Raw genomic sequence first — 17,718 nt, forward strand, 5'->3', positions numbered from 1 at the left:
AATAATTAAAATAATAATACTATAATTTAATATGCTTTTATAATAATTATTAATATAATTATTATAATTAATTCATATATTATTAATTAAATAATATATTCATTACTAATAATTAATATATTAATATATTATTAACAATAATTATAATTATTAATAAATAATCACCATAATTAATTAATGTATTATTATTATTGTAATTAATTAATTAATATACTATTATCATAATTATATTATAATTATTATTATTAGTTCATATATTATTAATTAATATAATTAATTAATTAATATAATTAATATAATTATTACTACTAATTAATATATTATTAACAATAATTATAATAATTATAATTTTTGAATAAATAATCACAATAATTAATATATTATTTTAATTAAGTAAATAATATTAATATTATTAGTTAATATACTTTTATAATAATTGTTAATATAGTTATTATAATTAATTAATTAAAATTTTTACAATTAATTAATATATTAGTTAATAATAATTATGACAATAATCATTAAGTATTTTTTAGTAATTTGTTACAATCTAACTTATTTTTATTCTCATTCTCTATTCCCATTCTAGCCTATTCTCATTATTTCCCATTCCCATTCCAACTCATTCCGATTTCAGTTAAGTAAACGCAGCATTAAAGTGATATAATTTAATTAATTAAGTTAATTAAAATTATTTATTTTTATAATTTAATGAGATTTCAAAGATAATTTTGACTTAATAAAATAAGCTAATTTTTTTGACTTTTCACTAAATAAAAAAATCTAAATCAATCAATTAATTCAAAAATAATAATTTAAATTTTTTTCCAGAGATTCAGATAAAAAAAAAGCATATTTTCTAGATTTAGATATTCAAGTCTATTCAGATTTTAAATAAAAAATAAATGCCACCGTAATTTGTAAATTGTCATGTCCTAAAGGTTGGGTGGTTTTTTGAATTTTTGAAATTTGCTTTTTTTCTTGTAATTAGTGAAAACTTCTGGAAGATTTTGATAATTTCACTTTTGTTTATTTTTAGTTTTCTTGAAAAAAATTGGTAAAACCACTATTTATAAAAACTATTTACAACAAGTTTGTATTAGTTTTAATAAATATAAATCACTAAAGAAATATTTACAATTAATTAATTAAATTACTCTTATAATTATTTTTACCCTTAAAGTTATTTTAACATAAAATGACTAAATTTCCCTAAGAAATATAAGTTTTTATATCTAATCATTTCGGTATTTAATCTTGTGACCTATACTCTAACTTTTTTTTAAAATTGAAATCTAGTCATTTTTAATATCCTACATGTAAATGATATAAATTTAATAATCCAATAATTTACGTGACTGTTACTTTAAATAAAGATTATTACTATAAAGATGTTACGTTACTTTAACTAAAGATTAGTAATCATGCGTATTAATAAAGTAGTATAGTAAAGATTAGTAATTGTGCATACTAATAAAATACTATTAACACATCATTTTGAAAAAAAAATTTATAAAAATAAAACATAAAGTAAATTTTCGGCACTTTTACCTTATAAAAGTAAATTAGTCAATTTAAATTTAGGCTAAAGCAATCTTAATAGTCAAATATAATTAAAAAAATCTAAGTCACAACAAATAAAATTAGGTAGATTTAATTAATTAATTCTCTAATTTTTTTAATTTTTTAAAAATTGTATGAATTTTTTGTAATTATCTTTTAAAAGTAAAGTGGGTTAACAAAAAGTGTGAGGTGAAAATATCACTATTTTAAAAAAATTATTACATGAAGGAAAATCAAACTTGCACACTTCGTCAATATGAGACAATTAAAATCAAATATTTCTTATGCCTTGTGTGCTTGGTGGACTAGCTTTTAAGTTTATCTATTTAGGTCTTGTTTGGATTGAGACGCTATAACTTTTAAACTATAATTGCTAAAAAAAAATATTGTAATTATGAAACAAAAATTAATAGTATATAACAAATATAATTTTTAAATAATAATGTTGACAAAACTATTACAAATATAATAAATTTTCATTGTACATATAAAAAATTATATCAATATAATTTTCAAACTATAGCAACTAGTATTTACCAACACTTTGGTGTTGTAACTTACTGTTCAACTTCAATCCCAAATAGCATACAGTTGGTCACTGTAATTAAAGTTCTCGAGGAGTTTAATTTTTTAAAAAAAAATCTCTTCTATTATTCTAAAAAAATTATCAAGTAAATTGATTAGTAACCACAAATATTTTTAGATAATTATAATGAAACCTACCATTAAGTAATATTACACTACTTTGATTCATTGTTAATCTCTCATTAATTGATTCATTGTTAATCACTCATTAACTTCTTGTAGCTCTTGGCAGGCTACCAAGGTCGGCTCTAAAGTATTAGGGGTTTTAGGCAAAATTTCTTTATGAGACCTCCTTACATTTAGTAGTTTCAACACTTAAAAGAAAAATAAAAAAACTTAAAATTTAATCAAATTTTAACTATATATTAAATATTAAAAATCAGTAAGATAATAAAAAAATTTTAAAAAGAAAAGTAATCAAGAAGTTTTTTTTTTAATTCCCTGAGACTATTCTTTCGAGAAACTATTTTTTTTTAATTCAAAAGTAAACAAATAAATATAATAGCTTCTTTTATAGAGAGGAGTGCAAGAAATTTTATAATGTTAAATAATTAAAAAAATTTAAATATAATTTTTGTTTAATATTTTCTTGAAAAAATTGATAGTGAATTAATAGTTAGTACTATTAATTATAACTCTTTAACATTAAGGTTTATCAAATACAAATTTGTGTGAAAAATTTTAATTGTAAAATAATTATCAATTAAAGAGAGGTCAAAAAAATAGACTTTCTTATCATAAGTAAGTTAAAAATAATTAATTTGAGTATATTAATGAAATTAAAAAAAAAAGAAGACTTTCTAACATATGAAGACAAGACGATCACTATAGAACCTTCCTAACATTTAAAGCCTCAAGCGATTGTCTAATTCACCTATACTTAAAGCTGTCTGTGCCGGATAAACTAAAATATATAGTTTGTTCAAACATTTTTTTTTTTTTTGTTCTTTACCGTCGGAACATATTTGGTATGTCACATTAAATGCGTTTTGAAATAGGACAATGAATTTAGTCTTAATTTAAAAAAAAAAAACATAAAAACGTGTTTGGCATGTCAAACTGAAGTAAAATATCGTATTAATCACGTTTAGCTCGGTTGTAAGTTCCAACAACTATAGCTTTGGCGAAAAGCCTTCACAAATTTTGCGGGAAATCGGAAATTGCCAAATCAAGGTGATCCTTGTCTTCGTGGCTTTTTGGACGGGAGAAGACGAGTAAAGTTGGCAGGGTTTGTCGGACCACGTGCAATAATAATAAATCAATGAGCCGGCCTGGCCCCGAAAATTGACCACAGACTGATCTTTGCTGACCTTTCACGTGGCCCTAAATAAAAGCTCGTGTTAACTAACAGGTGTCACTTTGATGTCATATGCCCCTTGGATCACTACCGCAGTTGATAAGATCATTTGCGTGATATGACCGAATTGAAAAGAAAAAAAAAATAATAATGACAGGGACGATTGTATGTGTCATAATATATATTGTTTTGTTTAAGAATCATAGGATGTTTGGTCATGGAATGCGATTTTTATACATACTAATTGACATTATTTAGTGAACAGTAGTAACATCATGAGTAATATTTTTAGGTCATTGAGCGTGTGAACAGTTACTGATCTTTAAGCTCCATACATTTGCGACCAGCTTATTTGTTAACTTGTACCTTTTTTTTTTTTTAATCTCTCCATCTGGCTGTAGTAAAGTAAAGTGCTTGAGTGATTTCTCTTCACAAGCTTGAACTTTGGCTTGCTTTTAGCGAAAGCATATTCGGCCACCGAATACTTAAAAACTATCAAACTTTAGGGGACTGATGACTGAAATTTAGATAATGAAATCAATTGATTAAATAACTAAAGCTCTTTGATGTTTCGTATGGAAAATCCCCAAATTGTCGACCTCAATTAGACTAGAAACATAAGTGACCACAGTTGAAAGAAGAAAAAAAATTAACAGTCATCGTTTCATGGGGTATTTTTTTTCAAACATTTCGTTACTGAGCATTGTGATTCAAGACATTAAAATTGCTCTTGAATCTTACTTGCCACTCTCCTACCTGAACCTTAATCGGTAAAGAATTCCACAACTGACTCGACAACGTTCGTAACCTTTAGGCTTGTAGCTAATTAACTGATTCGTATGGCACATCAGCCAATTATCTAGAGAAGAGGAATATTTATTTTTTTTTTTTAAGGAAAATAGAAGAAACACCAAGGATAAAAAACCAAAAGATTTAATTTTTTTTTTTAATTTTTCTTCAAGATTTATTAGTGAGTTACTAATCCAATGATATACTAAACATAAGACAATAATTATTTATATAGTTCAATCTAATATTGTATCAAACACAATATAATATAATATTTTATTCTATCTCATCTAATTGTGTATATGGACAAGTCCCAATAAACTAATACTATTCATTAAAAAAAAAAATTTCAAGGGGACTCTAACGTAACTAGCAAGCAATTAACCAAGGATAAGTTATGACATACATATCATGAGTTATAAAAGATCTTACTCCAATAGGAGGGATAGAGAAAAGATGAAAATCAAGGGGGATAGTCAATGCAAAGTTTGACAAGAAGATCTGCAGAGTTAGTTTCACGATAAACATGACGAAGTGTGACATGCGAATCACGTTGAAGAAATACTCTAATGGAGCAGAGTTATAATGTTTTTTATTTTCTTTTGAAGTGGGATTTGGACTTTGGAGCTCTCTTTTATCGTCACTCAATTATTTTAAGATAATGACATTGACCATCACGCGGGCTGCGGCTCCCCCTTGACCGCGTACCTATTCTTCATAGCCAAGTGCTTCTTGCAGTATCGCGTTCTTCTTTGCTAATATCTCATTTTCTCATAACAGCCCGCCATTAATTACTCCACCAAACTTTCCGTCGGCTAGATATGAGGGATTACAGAATGTGAAATATTTTGACTGAATTTTATTAGGGTTGTAATCCAAATTTGATCTAAGAATGCAGCCATGCAGGAACATATGAAAGAAACGAAACACAAGAATTTTTTGAAAATTCTATTTGAAAACGTCATCAGCTTTTATCGATTCAGGACCTGTTTGGGAGTATAGTGAGTTAACTGGGCTACCAAAGTTTAGTTACTAAGATGTTTGATAACATTTGTAGTTGGACTTTGGTAGCTTAACATATTTTTTTCTTAACTTTTACTCCTCAATTAGAACTTTTACTTCACAGCAGTTGCTATTTAAAAATTACGGTACCTCACTCCTAAACACACCCTCAATCAGAGTAGTACCTATGGATTTGCATTTTTGTGAATTAAACTAAGGATATGTTAGGAAATAAGGACATGCTTATTTTGCAGATTAGAGAAAGAGAATGAGGAATCTTTCTTATTATATTAGAGATGGCAATGGGGTGGGGGGAGGCCTACCCCTTTCCTCACCCCATTAAAATTTTGCCTCCATTCTCCATCATATCCCAAAATAAATTTAGTGGGGTGGAGATGATGAATTCCCATGTAAAGAATGATTTCTTTATTCTCATCTCATTCCTTATTTACTTATTTTATAATAAGTATGGATAAATGATTTCAAAAAATTAAAATAATTAAAGACTTAAATAAAATCATTATCATATTATAAAGTATTTAAATTATTTAAAAAATTTTCAAAAGGTTGAAATAATATCTTCAAATAATACCATAACTAAAAAATGCTTGAAGAGAGCAGTAGTACCTTGAGAGATAAAATAAAACATAACAATATTTTAGAATTGAATATGAATTATAATGTAGTATTTTCTTTTAGTTATACCCTATTTATATTAGGTAAAAATAAAAAGAAAACTTATTAAACAAAAGTTCAAAAAAAAAATTCATCCCATTTAGGATGTGGTCTTACGAGACTCCAAACACATGGAGGATTTTGCCATCCCTATATTATATGTGTTTATTTATAAAATTTAAATAAAATGGTGACACATGTTTTAACAAATTCCAAAAAGATAACTCATGTTTTAAAAAGACTCGATCATGTGATATTTCATTAACTTTTGCCGCTAACTCTAACCGAAATAGTAGATTAGTTACAAAATGATGTTTTAGCCCCCACGATTAATTGTAAATTGATGTTCTTACTGCTACAATTAATTACAAAATAACATTTCTTCCCCTAACAATTGGTTACAAAATAATATTTTTGCACCCATTTGCTTATTTTTTATAAGCCTAATTAATAGGGCATTTTTTATGGTTAAATCAAACAAAATTCCTTAAAAAAAATTCTTGTTGAATCGAACTGATTTGTGAACATAAAGAATTGGATCTCTTATGAATTGTAAAGCATTATATAAATATAATATTTTTATCTCTTTGGCTTCATGAAAAAAATAAATATTTTTCCAATTTTACCCTTACTCGGTTAAAGTTAATGGGAAAAGTTAATAGGATGTCACGTGATCAAGTATTTTTAAAGCATGTGTCACTTTTTTAAAATTTGTTAAAACATGTGTCACCCATGGATAATTAATCCAATAAAAAAATGAGAATGAAAAAAGTAGTATCCACAAAATTTAGAAACAAAGAAGAAAATCTCATTTTTGTGAGGGGTGGGATATTTGAACCCATGAAGTTCATTTCTACACCATCTTTTTAGTTAAGGATTTTATTATTAAAATAATTTTGATAAAATTACTTAATTAACTCATTCTTCTTTTTCATTCTTAATTCCTCAATTCTCATCAAGTAGTAGTAGTAGTAATAATAATAATAGTAATAGTAGTAATAATAATAATAAAAATAAAATTATTATTGTAATGATAATTACAATTATAACAATATTTATTATTACTATCATCATTATTATTGTTTTAATATAATAGCGACAATAAAATAATAATGCTCCTAATTATAATTATAATATTAATACTAATACTAGTAGTAATTATTATTATTGTATTATAATTATAATAGCAATAATAGTAATAATTATTATAAAAAATAATAATAACATAGTAGTAGTAGAAATTATTGTTATCATAATATTAATGAAGGATATTTTAATAATTTATAAGAATTTATTCGATGTTGAGATAAAGTAAACAAGTGTAAATTATTATTACAATAATATCAACTAAGGGTATTTTAATAATTTAAAAAATATATATTTTGACATTAAGACAACACATCAATAAGAGTAAAACTCATTTTAATTCCAATTCTTATAATAAATAACTTATGCCTTATTTCGATTTTAATTTATTTTAATTTCAGCTCATTTTGATTGTTGCCAAATGATCGTATCGTAAAATTCAAAGAGTGGTTATAAGAATTTCCCACTTGTAAAAGGCTCCGCTCGGTCACAGACTACAAATAAGTTAAAATGTTGTGTCCAACAGTCCAAGTTAGATTGAGCCTGCAGTTAGTTAGAGGGTGCCCAAGCTTCTTTAAGAAGCAGGTTCGGCCCAGCCCGTACAGCTGATTTCTCATGAAGCATATAGTAACAACATAGCAATGGTATATATAATATCTTGGGTACAAAAATGGATATTCCAACTAAAATGATATATGATGTAGTTTTATTGTAAATTATTGTGTGTCAAGTCAAGTAGTTACTAATCTTATTATTTTAGTAGAATATGATGTTTTGTGTATTAATATGTATTTACTATTTCAATTAAAATATAAGTATGTACTTATATTTTGTAAAAATAATATTAGAATCTCAATATTATGCGTCACTTATTTATTACAAGATAAATTTTATAATTTATAAAACTATTTAATTACTATTTAATAAAACTCAAACTAATACTTATATGTTTTGATGTCTAGCATTGTTGATCTTGTAATGTATGGCACCACGATGGACGAGGAGCTCTCTTAAGGCATATTTTCTTTTTTTCACTTTGGCCCCTTCAACTATTAGTTATTTTCATTATACTCAACAGCTTTAACTTTACTTTTTTTTTTTTGTTTTGACCTCTACAAATTTTGTTTCATTTCATTATAGTCCCGAACTTCTACAGTTCCCGCACTATTTACTCACTTGTCTCATGGTCTATCCCATTAGCAAATTCCTCGCGTTTGCTTACCCGTCCAAGTTCGTCCTTCCTAAATCACTATCACGAATTGAAGACTAGAAAATTTTAATTTAACACCTCATTTACAAATATAATTTAATTGATCAAATTAATCAAACGGTCCACAATCAAAAAGAAATGTGAGATTATGTGTGTAGGGCCCATTTGTTAAGGCAGGACACGTCCCGTCTCTTCTTTCCTTGTTTTTTTTTTCCCTCTTTTGACTCGGCACTCACCACTCTCTGTCTAGAATTCACTTCAAAACTCAACGTTTTATCCTTCTCTCTCAACCTCATTTGATCCATCTTTTGGGGTTTACGCTTTAAAAGGTACGTGATATAAGACGAGATATTATAAAAAAGAAAAAAAATCTTTTCAATTATGTTTCTGTTTCTTTTTATTTTAAATATCGCATTGACTATAAACTCTTTAATCTAAATGACTAATTCAATGCGTTTGTTTCTTTTATTGTGGCATTTGTGTATTGGGGGGATTTAATATAGGTTTTGATGTTTAGATGACGGCTCTGGTTTCTTATTAATTTTTGTTTAGAGGAAAAACGTATGTTTAGCAGAAAGTTTCACAATTCCATCAAATCCAATTTACTGATTCAAAAAAAAAAAAAAGGAGAGAGAAAGGTAGCAAGCTTATTCATAGTCCTTTTCCATCAGTGACTGAATGGAGAGTTGCTAATTGTGGTGAATCTTGAGATGCCATTGAATATAATTACTTATAATACGTAGGCCTCCTTAAATAGTCAGTGATGAGGGTTATACCATTGCTGCAGACTGGCAAAAACAGGTGGCTGTATGAGTTACGTTACAGCTTTTGTCTGCAAAGAGGCTGATAATTTTGATAATGACTTCGAGAGCAATCTTGCGGAGGAAGAATTTCCTCCTCAATTATCTAAATCGACCTACTTACTTGACTCGGGGATTGCCTAGTTTTGAGTATGGGCACACTACTGCGTCTAATTACTTTGAACGATCAAGCTTGGTTGGATTTTCAATTCATTCATCTGAAGATACTGATGGTGGACGGGAAGGAGGTTTATCTCGAGTCACCAAGGATGAGCTATCAAAACCTTTACCAGTTGGTTTTCTCAAACATGACTTTTTTCAGATGTCAAACTTTAAGTATGGAGTCGGAAGAGTTAGTTTTATTTCTCCATTGCAAGCTAGTCTGATTTCCCAATCTGTACGTTATGGGTCCACTGCAACAGCTGGTCAGCCTGAAAGGGACAGAAATGAGCAGCGGGCCACTAAACAGATAAAAGAAGCTTCACCAGAGGACTGTGACCAAGCTGTTGAAGGTTTGAGTACAGTAAAAGCAAAAGCAACAGCAAAAGCTAAGCAGATGCAAGACATTCAAAAGAGTGCTAAATCTGTAGTGCAGAGAGTATGGGCTGCACTACTGGGTATTGGTCCTGCTTTGAGAGCTGTTGCTTCTATGAGCAGGTTCAGACTTTGCTGTTCAAGTTCTAATTACATTAGATTTATGCTTTTATAAGCCGTCTAACACTTTTTTACATTCTATGTCATCTTTCAGGGAAGACTGGGCTGTGAAACTCCGCCATTGGAAGGATGAATTCAAATCTACCATGCAGCACTATTGGTTAGGTACAAAATTACTCTGGGCAGATATTAGGATAAGCTCAAGGTTATTGTTGAAGCTAGTCAATGGGAAGGGTCTTTCTAGAAGGGAGAGGCAACAACTCACTAGGACCACCGCTGATATTTTTAGGCTGGTTCCAGTTGCTGTTTTTATTATAGTTCCTTTCATGGAGTTCTTGCTTCCAGTATTCCTCAAGTTATTTCCCAACATGTTGCCATCAACTTTTCAGGACAAGATGAGAGAAGAGGTAATGGTTGGAATAATTGTCGCAAGATGCTTGATTGCTTGAGCATTCATCACAGTCTTCATACTTAAACTTGGTAGCCTCAATCTAAGCATATTCAAATAGGAATACATGTCTGCTTGTATTCTTTACATGTAATAATACTTTAAGTTCTGCTCCAAACTATCATAAAGGAGAATGCAGTTTCAATATAATATTTTGACTTTCAGGAGGCATTGAAAAGAAGGCTTAATGCTAGAATAGAATATGCAAAGTTTCTTCAAGACACCGTGAAAGAAATGGCAAAGGAAGTTCAAAACTCTCGAGGTGGTGATATTAAGAAAACAGCTGAAGATCTTGATGAATTTATGAACAAGGTGATAATTGATTCTTTCTTTTACTAACAAGGAAAGGGGGTTTTCCTTTCAATCGGCTGCTCTCAAGCTGGCAATAATTTATTTGAGGCTCTATTCTGCTGTTTGGACAGGTTAGAACTGGTGCTGGTGTTTCTAATGATGAAATATTAGCTTTTGCCAAGCTATTTAATGATGAGCTTACTTTAGATAACATTAGCAGGTTAGTGTCGTGTAAGCATTCCTGCAATCTTCAGGGTCATGCTGCCATTGGGTTTATCATCATTTTGCTTCAGTTAGTAACCCAATGAATAAATTGGTGAATGCGACTTTTTGGTTGATGAATGCAGGCCTCGGTTAGTAAATATGTGCAAGTATATGGGAATCAGCCCTTTTGGGACTGATGCATATTTACGTTATATGCTCCGGAGAAGACTACAGGAGTAAGACATTTCTTTTCTTGATATTTTCTACTGTTCCACCCTTTGTTTGGATCAGATTCTTTCAATTTTAATTATGTATTTTGAAGGTTATTTTTGTGGTGGACTGCACTGATCAAGTGCCGCTGAACAATAGATAGTCTAGTTTTTGACAAATTATTGCATCATTTTCTTGGATATTCTTAATTCAAGAATTCATAAGGAAAGAGAAGCTAGAGATGATCTGGAGAGCATATATTTTGGTCTTTGGACAATTTTTAAGCAATTGTTTGTGCTTTGAAGTCAGAGAAGCTCCTTTTGTGCGAATAGTAAAGATTTTTGTGTTTGTAAATGTCCTGTAGTTAATAATTTCTTTCAAATATATTTGTTGTATGTTATCATGAGTGGATCATGACTCCCACATCTATGTTATGTCCTGTAATATGTTGAACATTTTGTTCATGATGACAAAACTTAAGCACAAAAAACGTGAATAATTAAAATTACTTACGAAATTAATTACTCATAGTTCATGGAAAGATTTCATATATGTTGAATTTTCTTGAGATTTGAGGAATATTGCCATATTTTAGAGCTCTGGAGGCAAGAGTTCTCCAAATTCTTTTAGATTTACTTCTGAAGCAATTTTAAGTGAACAATTAATTACTAGCACAATAAAAAATCATGTTGGGTTTGGCAGGATAAAGAATGATGATAAGATGATTCAAGCTGAGGGAGTGGAGTCTCTTTCGGAAGCAGAGCTTCGTCAAGCCTGTAGAGATCGAGGCTTATTAGGATTACTTTCGGTAGAGGAAATGCGGCAACAGGTAAATGCTCAATCATGCTATTACATATTGTTTTTATAGACTCTCAATAGAAACCAGGCTATGTATCATTTGTGTAAAAAATTCTTGGGTTATCCAAAAGTCTAATCTTCCTTGATTTTCATAATCCATGAGCCCACATTTCCTTTCTTTTCATTTAATTAGCATTTCCAACAAAAATTCTGGTGTCTTAACAAGCCCAAGCTGGCTGGACTCAATATAAGCTAGGTGGGCTGATGAGTACCAATATGTTGTACCTATTTGTCAAACACAAACAAACAAGGAACAAAATTATATCACAGCAGCTTTAGTAGTTCTGTTGGTTTATGATATCTTTTACTACTAACTTTAGATATTAAAATGGCCTTCTGTCAAGCGTCATGATATTAAATCAATTTTATATTGATCATGATCTTAATTTGAATACAAATTGCAACAGGTGCTGAAGTGAATGAAAACAGCTTTCTAGTAAAAAAGAAAGCCTATCGGATTTTCTGTTAGAAGTTGTGTATTGGACCTACCCTTTTGCAGTAAACCTCATTTATGAGTTCTGGAACTTCTGTAACAGCTGGGGACTGTAGTTTCTTCAAGTTTATTATATTGTTTTCTGTGTCAAACCTCTATTATCCTGGCCTTAAAGTCATTACTTCTCTTTGCAGTTGCGTGATTGGCTGGATTTGTCTCTCAATCACTCTGTACCATCTTCTCTTTTGATTCTTTCTAGGTAACTTAAAGCTTCTGTTGTTGGGGTTTGTTTTCAGACATAATGCCAGATTTATATATTTATTGTCATTTTTGTAATCTCTGCAGAGCCTTCTCTGTGTCTGGAAAAGTTAGGCCTGAGGAAGCTGTTCAAGCTACACTCTCCTCCCTTCCAGATGAGGTTGTGGATACGGTTGGGGTTACAGCTTTGCCATCTGAAGATTCTGTTTCAGAAAGGAGAAGGAAGTTGGAGTTCCTAGAAATGCAGGAAGAACTGATAAAGGTTTTTCATATAATGCTTTATTTACGTTTTCAGTTTATTTTGGGTAAAAAAAAAGTTGCTTCTACGATGTTCAGGCCTCCTTGTTAGGGCTTGGGAACTGGTTTTTCTTTAATATTATAGGTCTAGTTTCTATGATTCACTTGCTTAGAGTTTCTATTATTTTTTTAACATTCTATTGATGCATTCTTTTTGTTAATAAATTCTCTTTGTTTTTTATCACAATATTTATACATGTGTGTGTGTGTGTGTGTGTGTAAGAATCTATTGATTAATAAACTTGTGCTTCACTCTTTTTCTGTGATGAAATTTGTTAATTTAGCAAATTTCAGTGTATAATTTTGAATTGAATTTATGGATTTATAACTGTTGAATGGGAGGGATTATTCCCTTAGGTAAGATTGATTTGTCCATGGCTTTAGGTTACGAATAGTCATTTCGAAAAATCTCATTCTTGCGAGGTCCCTCCCTCCGTCTGGGCTGTTCCCTCATCTGGATTGTCCTGTCTACGCACTATTCCAAATCTTGTGTGACCTTTTCCCCATTTTGGACAAAAACCTAAACACTCCATGACAAAATCTCATTGTGCACAAAAGTTTTTTCCCGTTGCATACTGAATCTTCAAGTCAATCTTTATGTATTGAAAAGTGCTGAGTATCAATGCTTTGCTACTTAGCCATTTCTTTTGGATATTGGAAATGTTGGGCTGGTAGCAGAGGCAGTACATGAGGTGTCTTTAGTTTAGATTATCGATTAAATTGTACTCTCAATGTTCAGTTGAACTATTGTATACGAGAATTAGAAATTCAGAATTCTGATGTCAATAATACCTGTTTATTTTGCTGTTCATAAATTTGGGAAATATGTTATGAACTTATGGTTGGTTTGAGAGGGTTCTGATGTGACCTTTCTGCTAGGGATAATTTTATCCAATAGTGTAATGCATAGTAATATGCCTGGGAAAGACAGGTAAGTTTTAGTCGTGAAGAGTCCACCCTAGTCAACTCGTAATAAAGGTATTAACTGAAATTGGAAGAAATCCCAATGCTTTCATAAGCATGTTCACTTACAAGTCTTAAAGCTCATTCATTAAATAGCCTTTGTAACACTTTTGAAGTTTTTGCTTTTATCTGGGGTGCAGTGTCTTAATTTCCTTGCTGTTCTTAAGAATTAAATTGATTTATAGGAGGAGGAAGAGGAAGAGGAAGAAGAGCAAGCCAAGATGAAGGAAGCTGTTAGCAGCCGAAAGGATGTTGCGTTGGAAGAAATGACGGATCCAACTGCTAAAGAAGCACAAGAACAAGCAAAAGCTAAAACATTGGAGAAACATGAGCAGCTTTGTGAGCTCAGTCGTGCATTGGCTGTCTTAGCTTCTGCATCTGTAAGAATTAAGAACAGTTATAGATCACTTGTCAATTGTCATGTGTCATATTTCACATGTGTTGGCATCTACTAAGACTCTTGACTCGCTTTTTCTGCTGCTTATTCAGTCTGTTAGCCGTGAACGTGAAGAGTTTCTGAGACTTGTCAATAAGGAGGTATGTGGGATTAATTTGTATAGACAAAGTGCTTTAATACAATTTAGATCAAAATTCCTTGAATAGTGGTTACTTTAATTAAAAGTCATTTATGATTCAAAAAGCTGAGGGTGATGTTATATAAACGTTTTTTAATAGTAATTTCTTTTATATACTAAATTATACTGCTATATGCAAATGTTGATTGTGATTCTTGCTTCCACACATTTTCCTAGATAGACACTTAGTAGTCAAAAATCACAAAACAAGACCCTGAAGTTTTATTGCTCTTTCTTCTTTACATGAAGTACTTATCTGTCTTTTTCATTTCTCTGCTACTATGACCTTTCCAGATTGAACTTTATAACAGTATGGTAGAAAAAGATGGTAAAGTAGGTGAAGAAGCAGCTAAAAAGGCATACAGAGCTGCCAGGGAGGAGACTGACCAAGATGCTGGGGAGGATGTTGATGAGAAGGTTTCTTCAGCACTTATAAACAGGGTACATATTTTTGGATACTCTTATGTTATGATAAGCGCCAATCATTATCATTCTGGTGTTAATTTCATAGCTATCTGCTTCAGGGATATAACACATCCAACATTATCTAAATGTGACTGTTCATTTGATTTTCAAATTTCAGGTAGATGCTATGCTTCAAAAGCTTGAAAAAGAAATTGATGATGTTGATGCCAAAATTGGAGATCGTTGGCGGTTGCTTGATAGGTTGTTTAATGGCTCTTGAAAATAAATATCTTGAAATATGATTCTATTGTTATGCATTTATCTGCAGTCATTGCATGTGCATTTAGAAAAATTGTTAAATCTGTTCAGGCTCCCAGTTCTCCGTTTCGAGCCTTATATTTTTCTTGTCGGCTCCATTTGCAAGGGAGATGTATATTCCTCTTAGAAATAGACCTTAGTGATTGGTGTATCTGCCTCAGCTTACCAGACTTTTTTTAGCATTATTGCCTCTTACTGTGTCCAGTGCCTTGGTTCTAAGCCAACTGTCACTGATGTGAGATTTGGATGCCATTCCCTGAATGTGAGCTTGAATATGCACAAAGTAAGAAATCCTAATGTATCTGTTCCAAGAGGTAGCAATCTTTTAATTCGGAAGGCCTATGATTTTTATTATTATTACTTTTGCAAAATTTCTTATCCTATTCATTTTCTTTACTTGATCTAAAAAAAACATGTAATGTTGTTAATACCTATCTTCTGCATGTTTCTTCAAACCCTATCCTTCTTTTCTCCTCTTGTTGAACCACCATGGACAAATTGGGGAAGTTTCTTTTGGCTGGTCTTACTCCCACTTCTATTGGAAAATCATATTTCCGTAGATTAAGTGTGACATTAGGAGAAAAAACTGAATCTATTAGAAGTTGCATGGTGTAGTTCTGTCCTCGTGACCATAATTGACCTCCTGCATATTTATTTTATACAAAATGAAGGTCCAGTTTATCTCAGCTGTAAATTAGTTATTTCTTGTATAAGCCTTTTTCACTAGCAACTTATTATTTTCTAGAATTGCAAATAAATTATATGTGTGATTTCTTACCAGAGATTATGATGGGAAAGTGACTGCTGAGGAGGTAGCATCTGCAGCTATGTACCTCAAAGACACCTTGGACAAAGAGGGCATCCAAGAACTTATAGCCAATCTTTCCAAAGATAGAGGTCAGGGGCAATTTCCCTCTTGCGGAACCTTATGCTACTCTTGTCACTTAACTACCTGCAATTATCAAATTTCTAAGTGCATTTCAACTTCATGGGTGGAACTAGATACCGTTCTTTCTTTTCCCAAGCAGAGAAACATACCATTTCTTTGAATATTCTTTGGCTATACAATTGGGGTGCATTTCAATGTTCTGTGAGCTTTACTTACTAATAATATATTAGCGCTTTCCTCATGTTATATTTGTCAATTGTTCATGATTGTGAACATGCAAAGTTTTCATTTTCATGTACTATTATCTGACACCAATGCATATGTCCTATAGAAGAAAACTGGATCAGCGTTTCCATATGCTTGCATATTTCCTTAAAAACATTTTTCTTCCTATTTTTGTTGTATTATTGTTGACATGCTTGAGTATATACTCAATATGATTATTCAAACATATTATATGAACTGGATGTCTCATTTGTGCGTGTTTTCCTGCAACAGAAGGAAAAATACTTGTCGAAGACATTGTTAAATTAGCCAGTCAAACAGAAGATACTGAAACAGCAGAAACAGGAAGGTCATAGAGATGTGCGTCCCCCTTTTTTAAATCTTGTCAATTTGCAGTTTGTTTCTTTGGTTGGCTGATCAGTGAGAGCATCTAAGCCTTTTACCCAAACATTGTGGGATGGGACAGCATCCACCTTTGTATCTATGAATCATGGAGGTTCTGTCCCGAATTAGAGGAAAGGTAAAGGAAACTTTTTTATTTTCCAGCAATGGAGGATGTGGTTGCTTTCTTATCACTGTTGAAGATAATTACCTTAGAAGATAATCAAATACGGGTATAGACATCTTGTATCAATGGTATTTTGTTTCAATTTATGTCTTGTATAGTTTGGCGCATATCAGGTTTCAGGAGGCTCTGAGAGTTGTATTAAAGCATCTCACTCAAACGGCCAAGCTCAGATGGCCTAATCTATTTTACAAACTTAAATTTTTAGTTGTAGAAGGTTCCAAAAGTTGTAGAATCCTATTTGTTATTCTCGTTGTCGTTCTCTTTTTTTCTCAAAATAAAATAAAATGAAATAGAATAAAAACAAGTTCATTTTATGCAATATAAATATAATAAATATTAATTTTTATTGAGAGGAAATATTTGAAATTGCGGATGTGTATGCGATTTAGTATTTGAAAATTATTATTGTTATTATTATTATTTTTTGGTTGTCAATGTGAACCGAATGTAATCATATTACTTACATAGTTTTGGCCCATATTTATATCCTAATGAATTTAAAGTGGACGTACGTACATGGTTGTCCATTTTCTTGAAATTTGAATAGGGTCTGTCGGAATTGTCAATTCAAAAGTAATTTTAAGACATTAACAAAATTAATTTTAGTATTTGATAAAATTTTAAAAAATCAATTTTAAAAAATCATAACATATTTGTAAATAAATTTTGAAATATGATTTTAAGAATTAATTATATCTTTTAATACAATTGCACATACATTTTTGCATTTTACATAAACCATTCTTATTCGATTAGGAAATGAAATTATTTTTTGTTATGAATTGTTTTGAGAGAGCAACATACCAAAAATTAATAAAATACAAATATTATATTTTGGTTGCCAATTATTATATAAAGACAATAAAAACACCATATATAATGTATATATTTCTTTATATGTATCAGTAAATTTCATTTATCATCATGTTTTTAAAAATTATATCATCTTTTAAATTGACTAAACATTTTTGCATGCCGATTGGTTTTCTTTGTTTCTTTTTTTTTTTCAGTTTTATATGTTAAATGTTACATATTTATATTTCTCAAATCACATCATTTTTTCAAATAAAATAATTGTAAAAAAAGTTGAGATATTACAAGTAACGATAAAAACT

The 17,718-nt window shown here is 30.3% G+C and overlaps 1 protein-coding gene across 3 annotated transcripts; it reads left to right on the forward strand.

Moving 5' to 3' along the window:
- Positions 1–8,402: 8,402 nt before the first annotated feature.
- Positions 8,403–16,915, forward strand: LOC18050612 (mitochondrial proton/calcium exchanger protein). Of its 3 annotated transcripts, XR_002907055.1 has the most exons (16): positions 8,403–8,536; positions 8,995–9,664; positions 9,756–10,068; positions 10,275–10,421; positions 10,532–10,620; positions 10,748–10,840; positions 11,517–11,643; positions 12,300–12,364; positions 12,451–12,625; positions 13,809–14,003; positions 14,113–14,160; positions 14,493–14,639; positions 14,782–14,864; positions 15,703–15,818; positions 16,309–16,555; positions 16,702–16,915. XR_002907055.1 is itself a non-coding variant. In XM_006448465.2 (15 exons), exons 2-15 carry the CDS (start codon positions 9,066–9,068, stop codon positions 16,389–16,391), a joined length of 2,280 nt encoding a protein of 759 aa, XP_006448528.1. In that variant the 5' UTR covers positions 8,403–8,536; positions 8,711–9,065; the 3' UTR covers positions 16,392–16,915. The 3 variants fall into 3 exon arrangements, 2 of the variants coding, with proteins under 2 accessions (XP_006448528.1, XP_006448526.1); XM_006448465.2 differs by having other exon boundaries at positions 8,711–9,664; positions 16,309–16,915; XM_006448463.2 differs by having other exon boundaries at positions 16,309–16,915.
- The last annotated feature ends 803 nt before the right edge of the window (positions 16,916–17,718 follow it).

This window comes from Citrus clementina, unplaced genomic scaffold, assembly GCF_000493195.1.
Source record: "Citrus clementina cultivar Clemenules unplaced genomic scaffold, Citrus_clementina_v1.0 scaffold_2, whole genome shotgun sequence".
NCBI classification, from domain to species: Eukaryota; Viridiplantae; Streptophyta; class Magnoliopsida; order Sapindales; family Rutaceae; genus Citrus; species Citrus x clementina.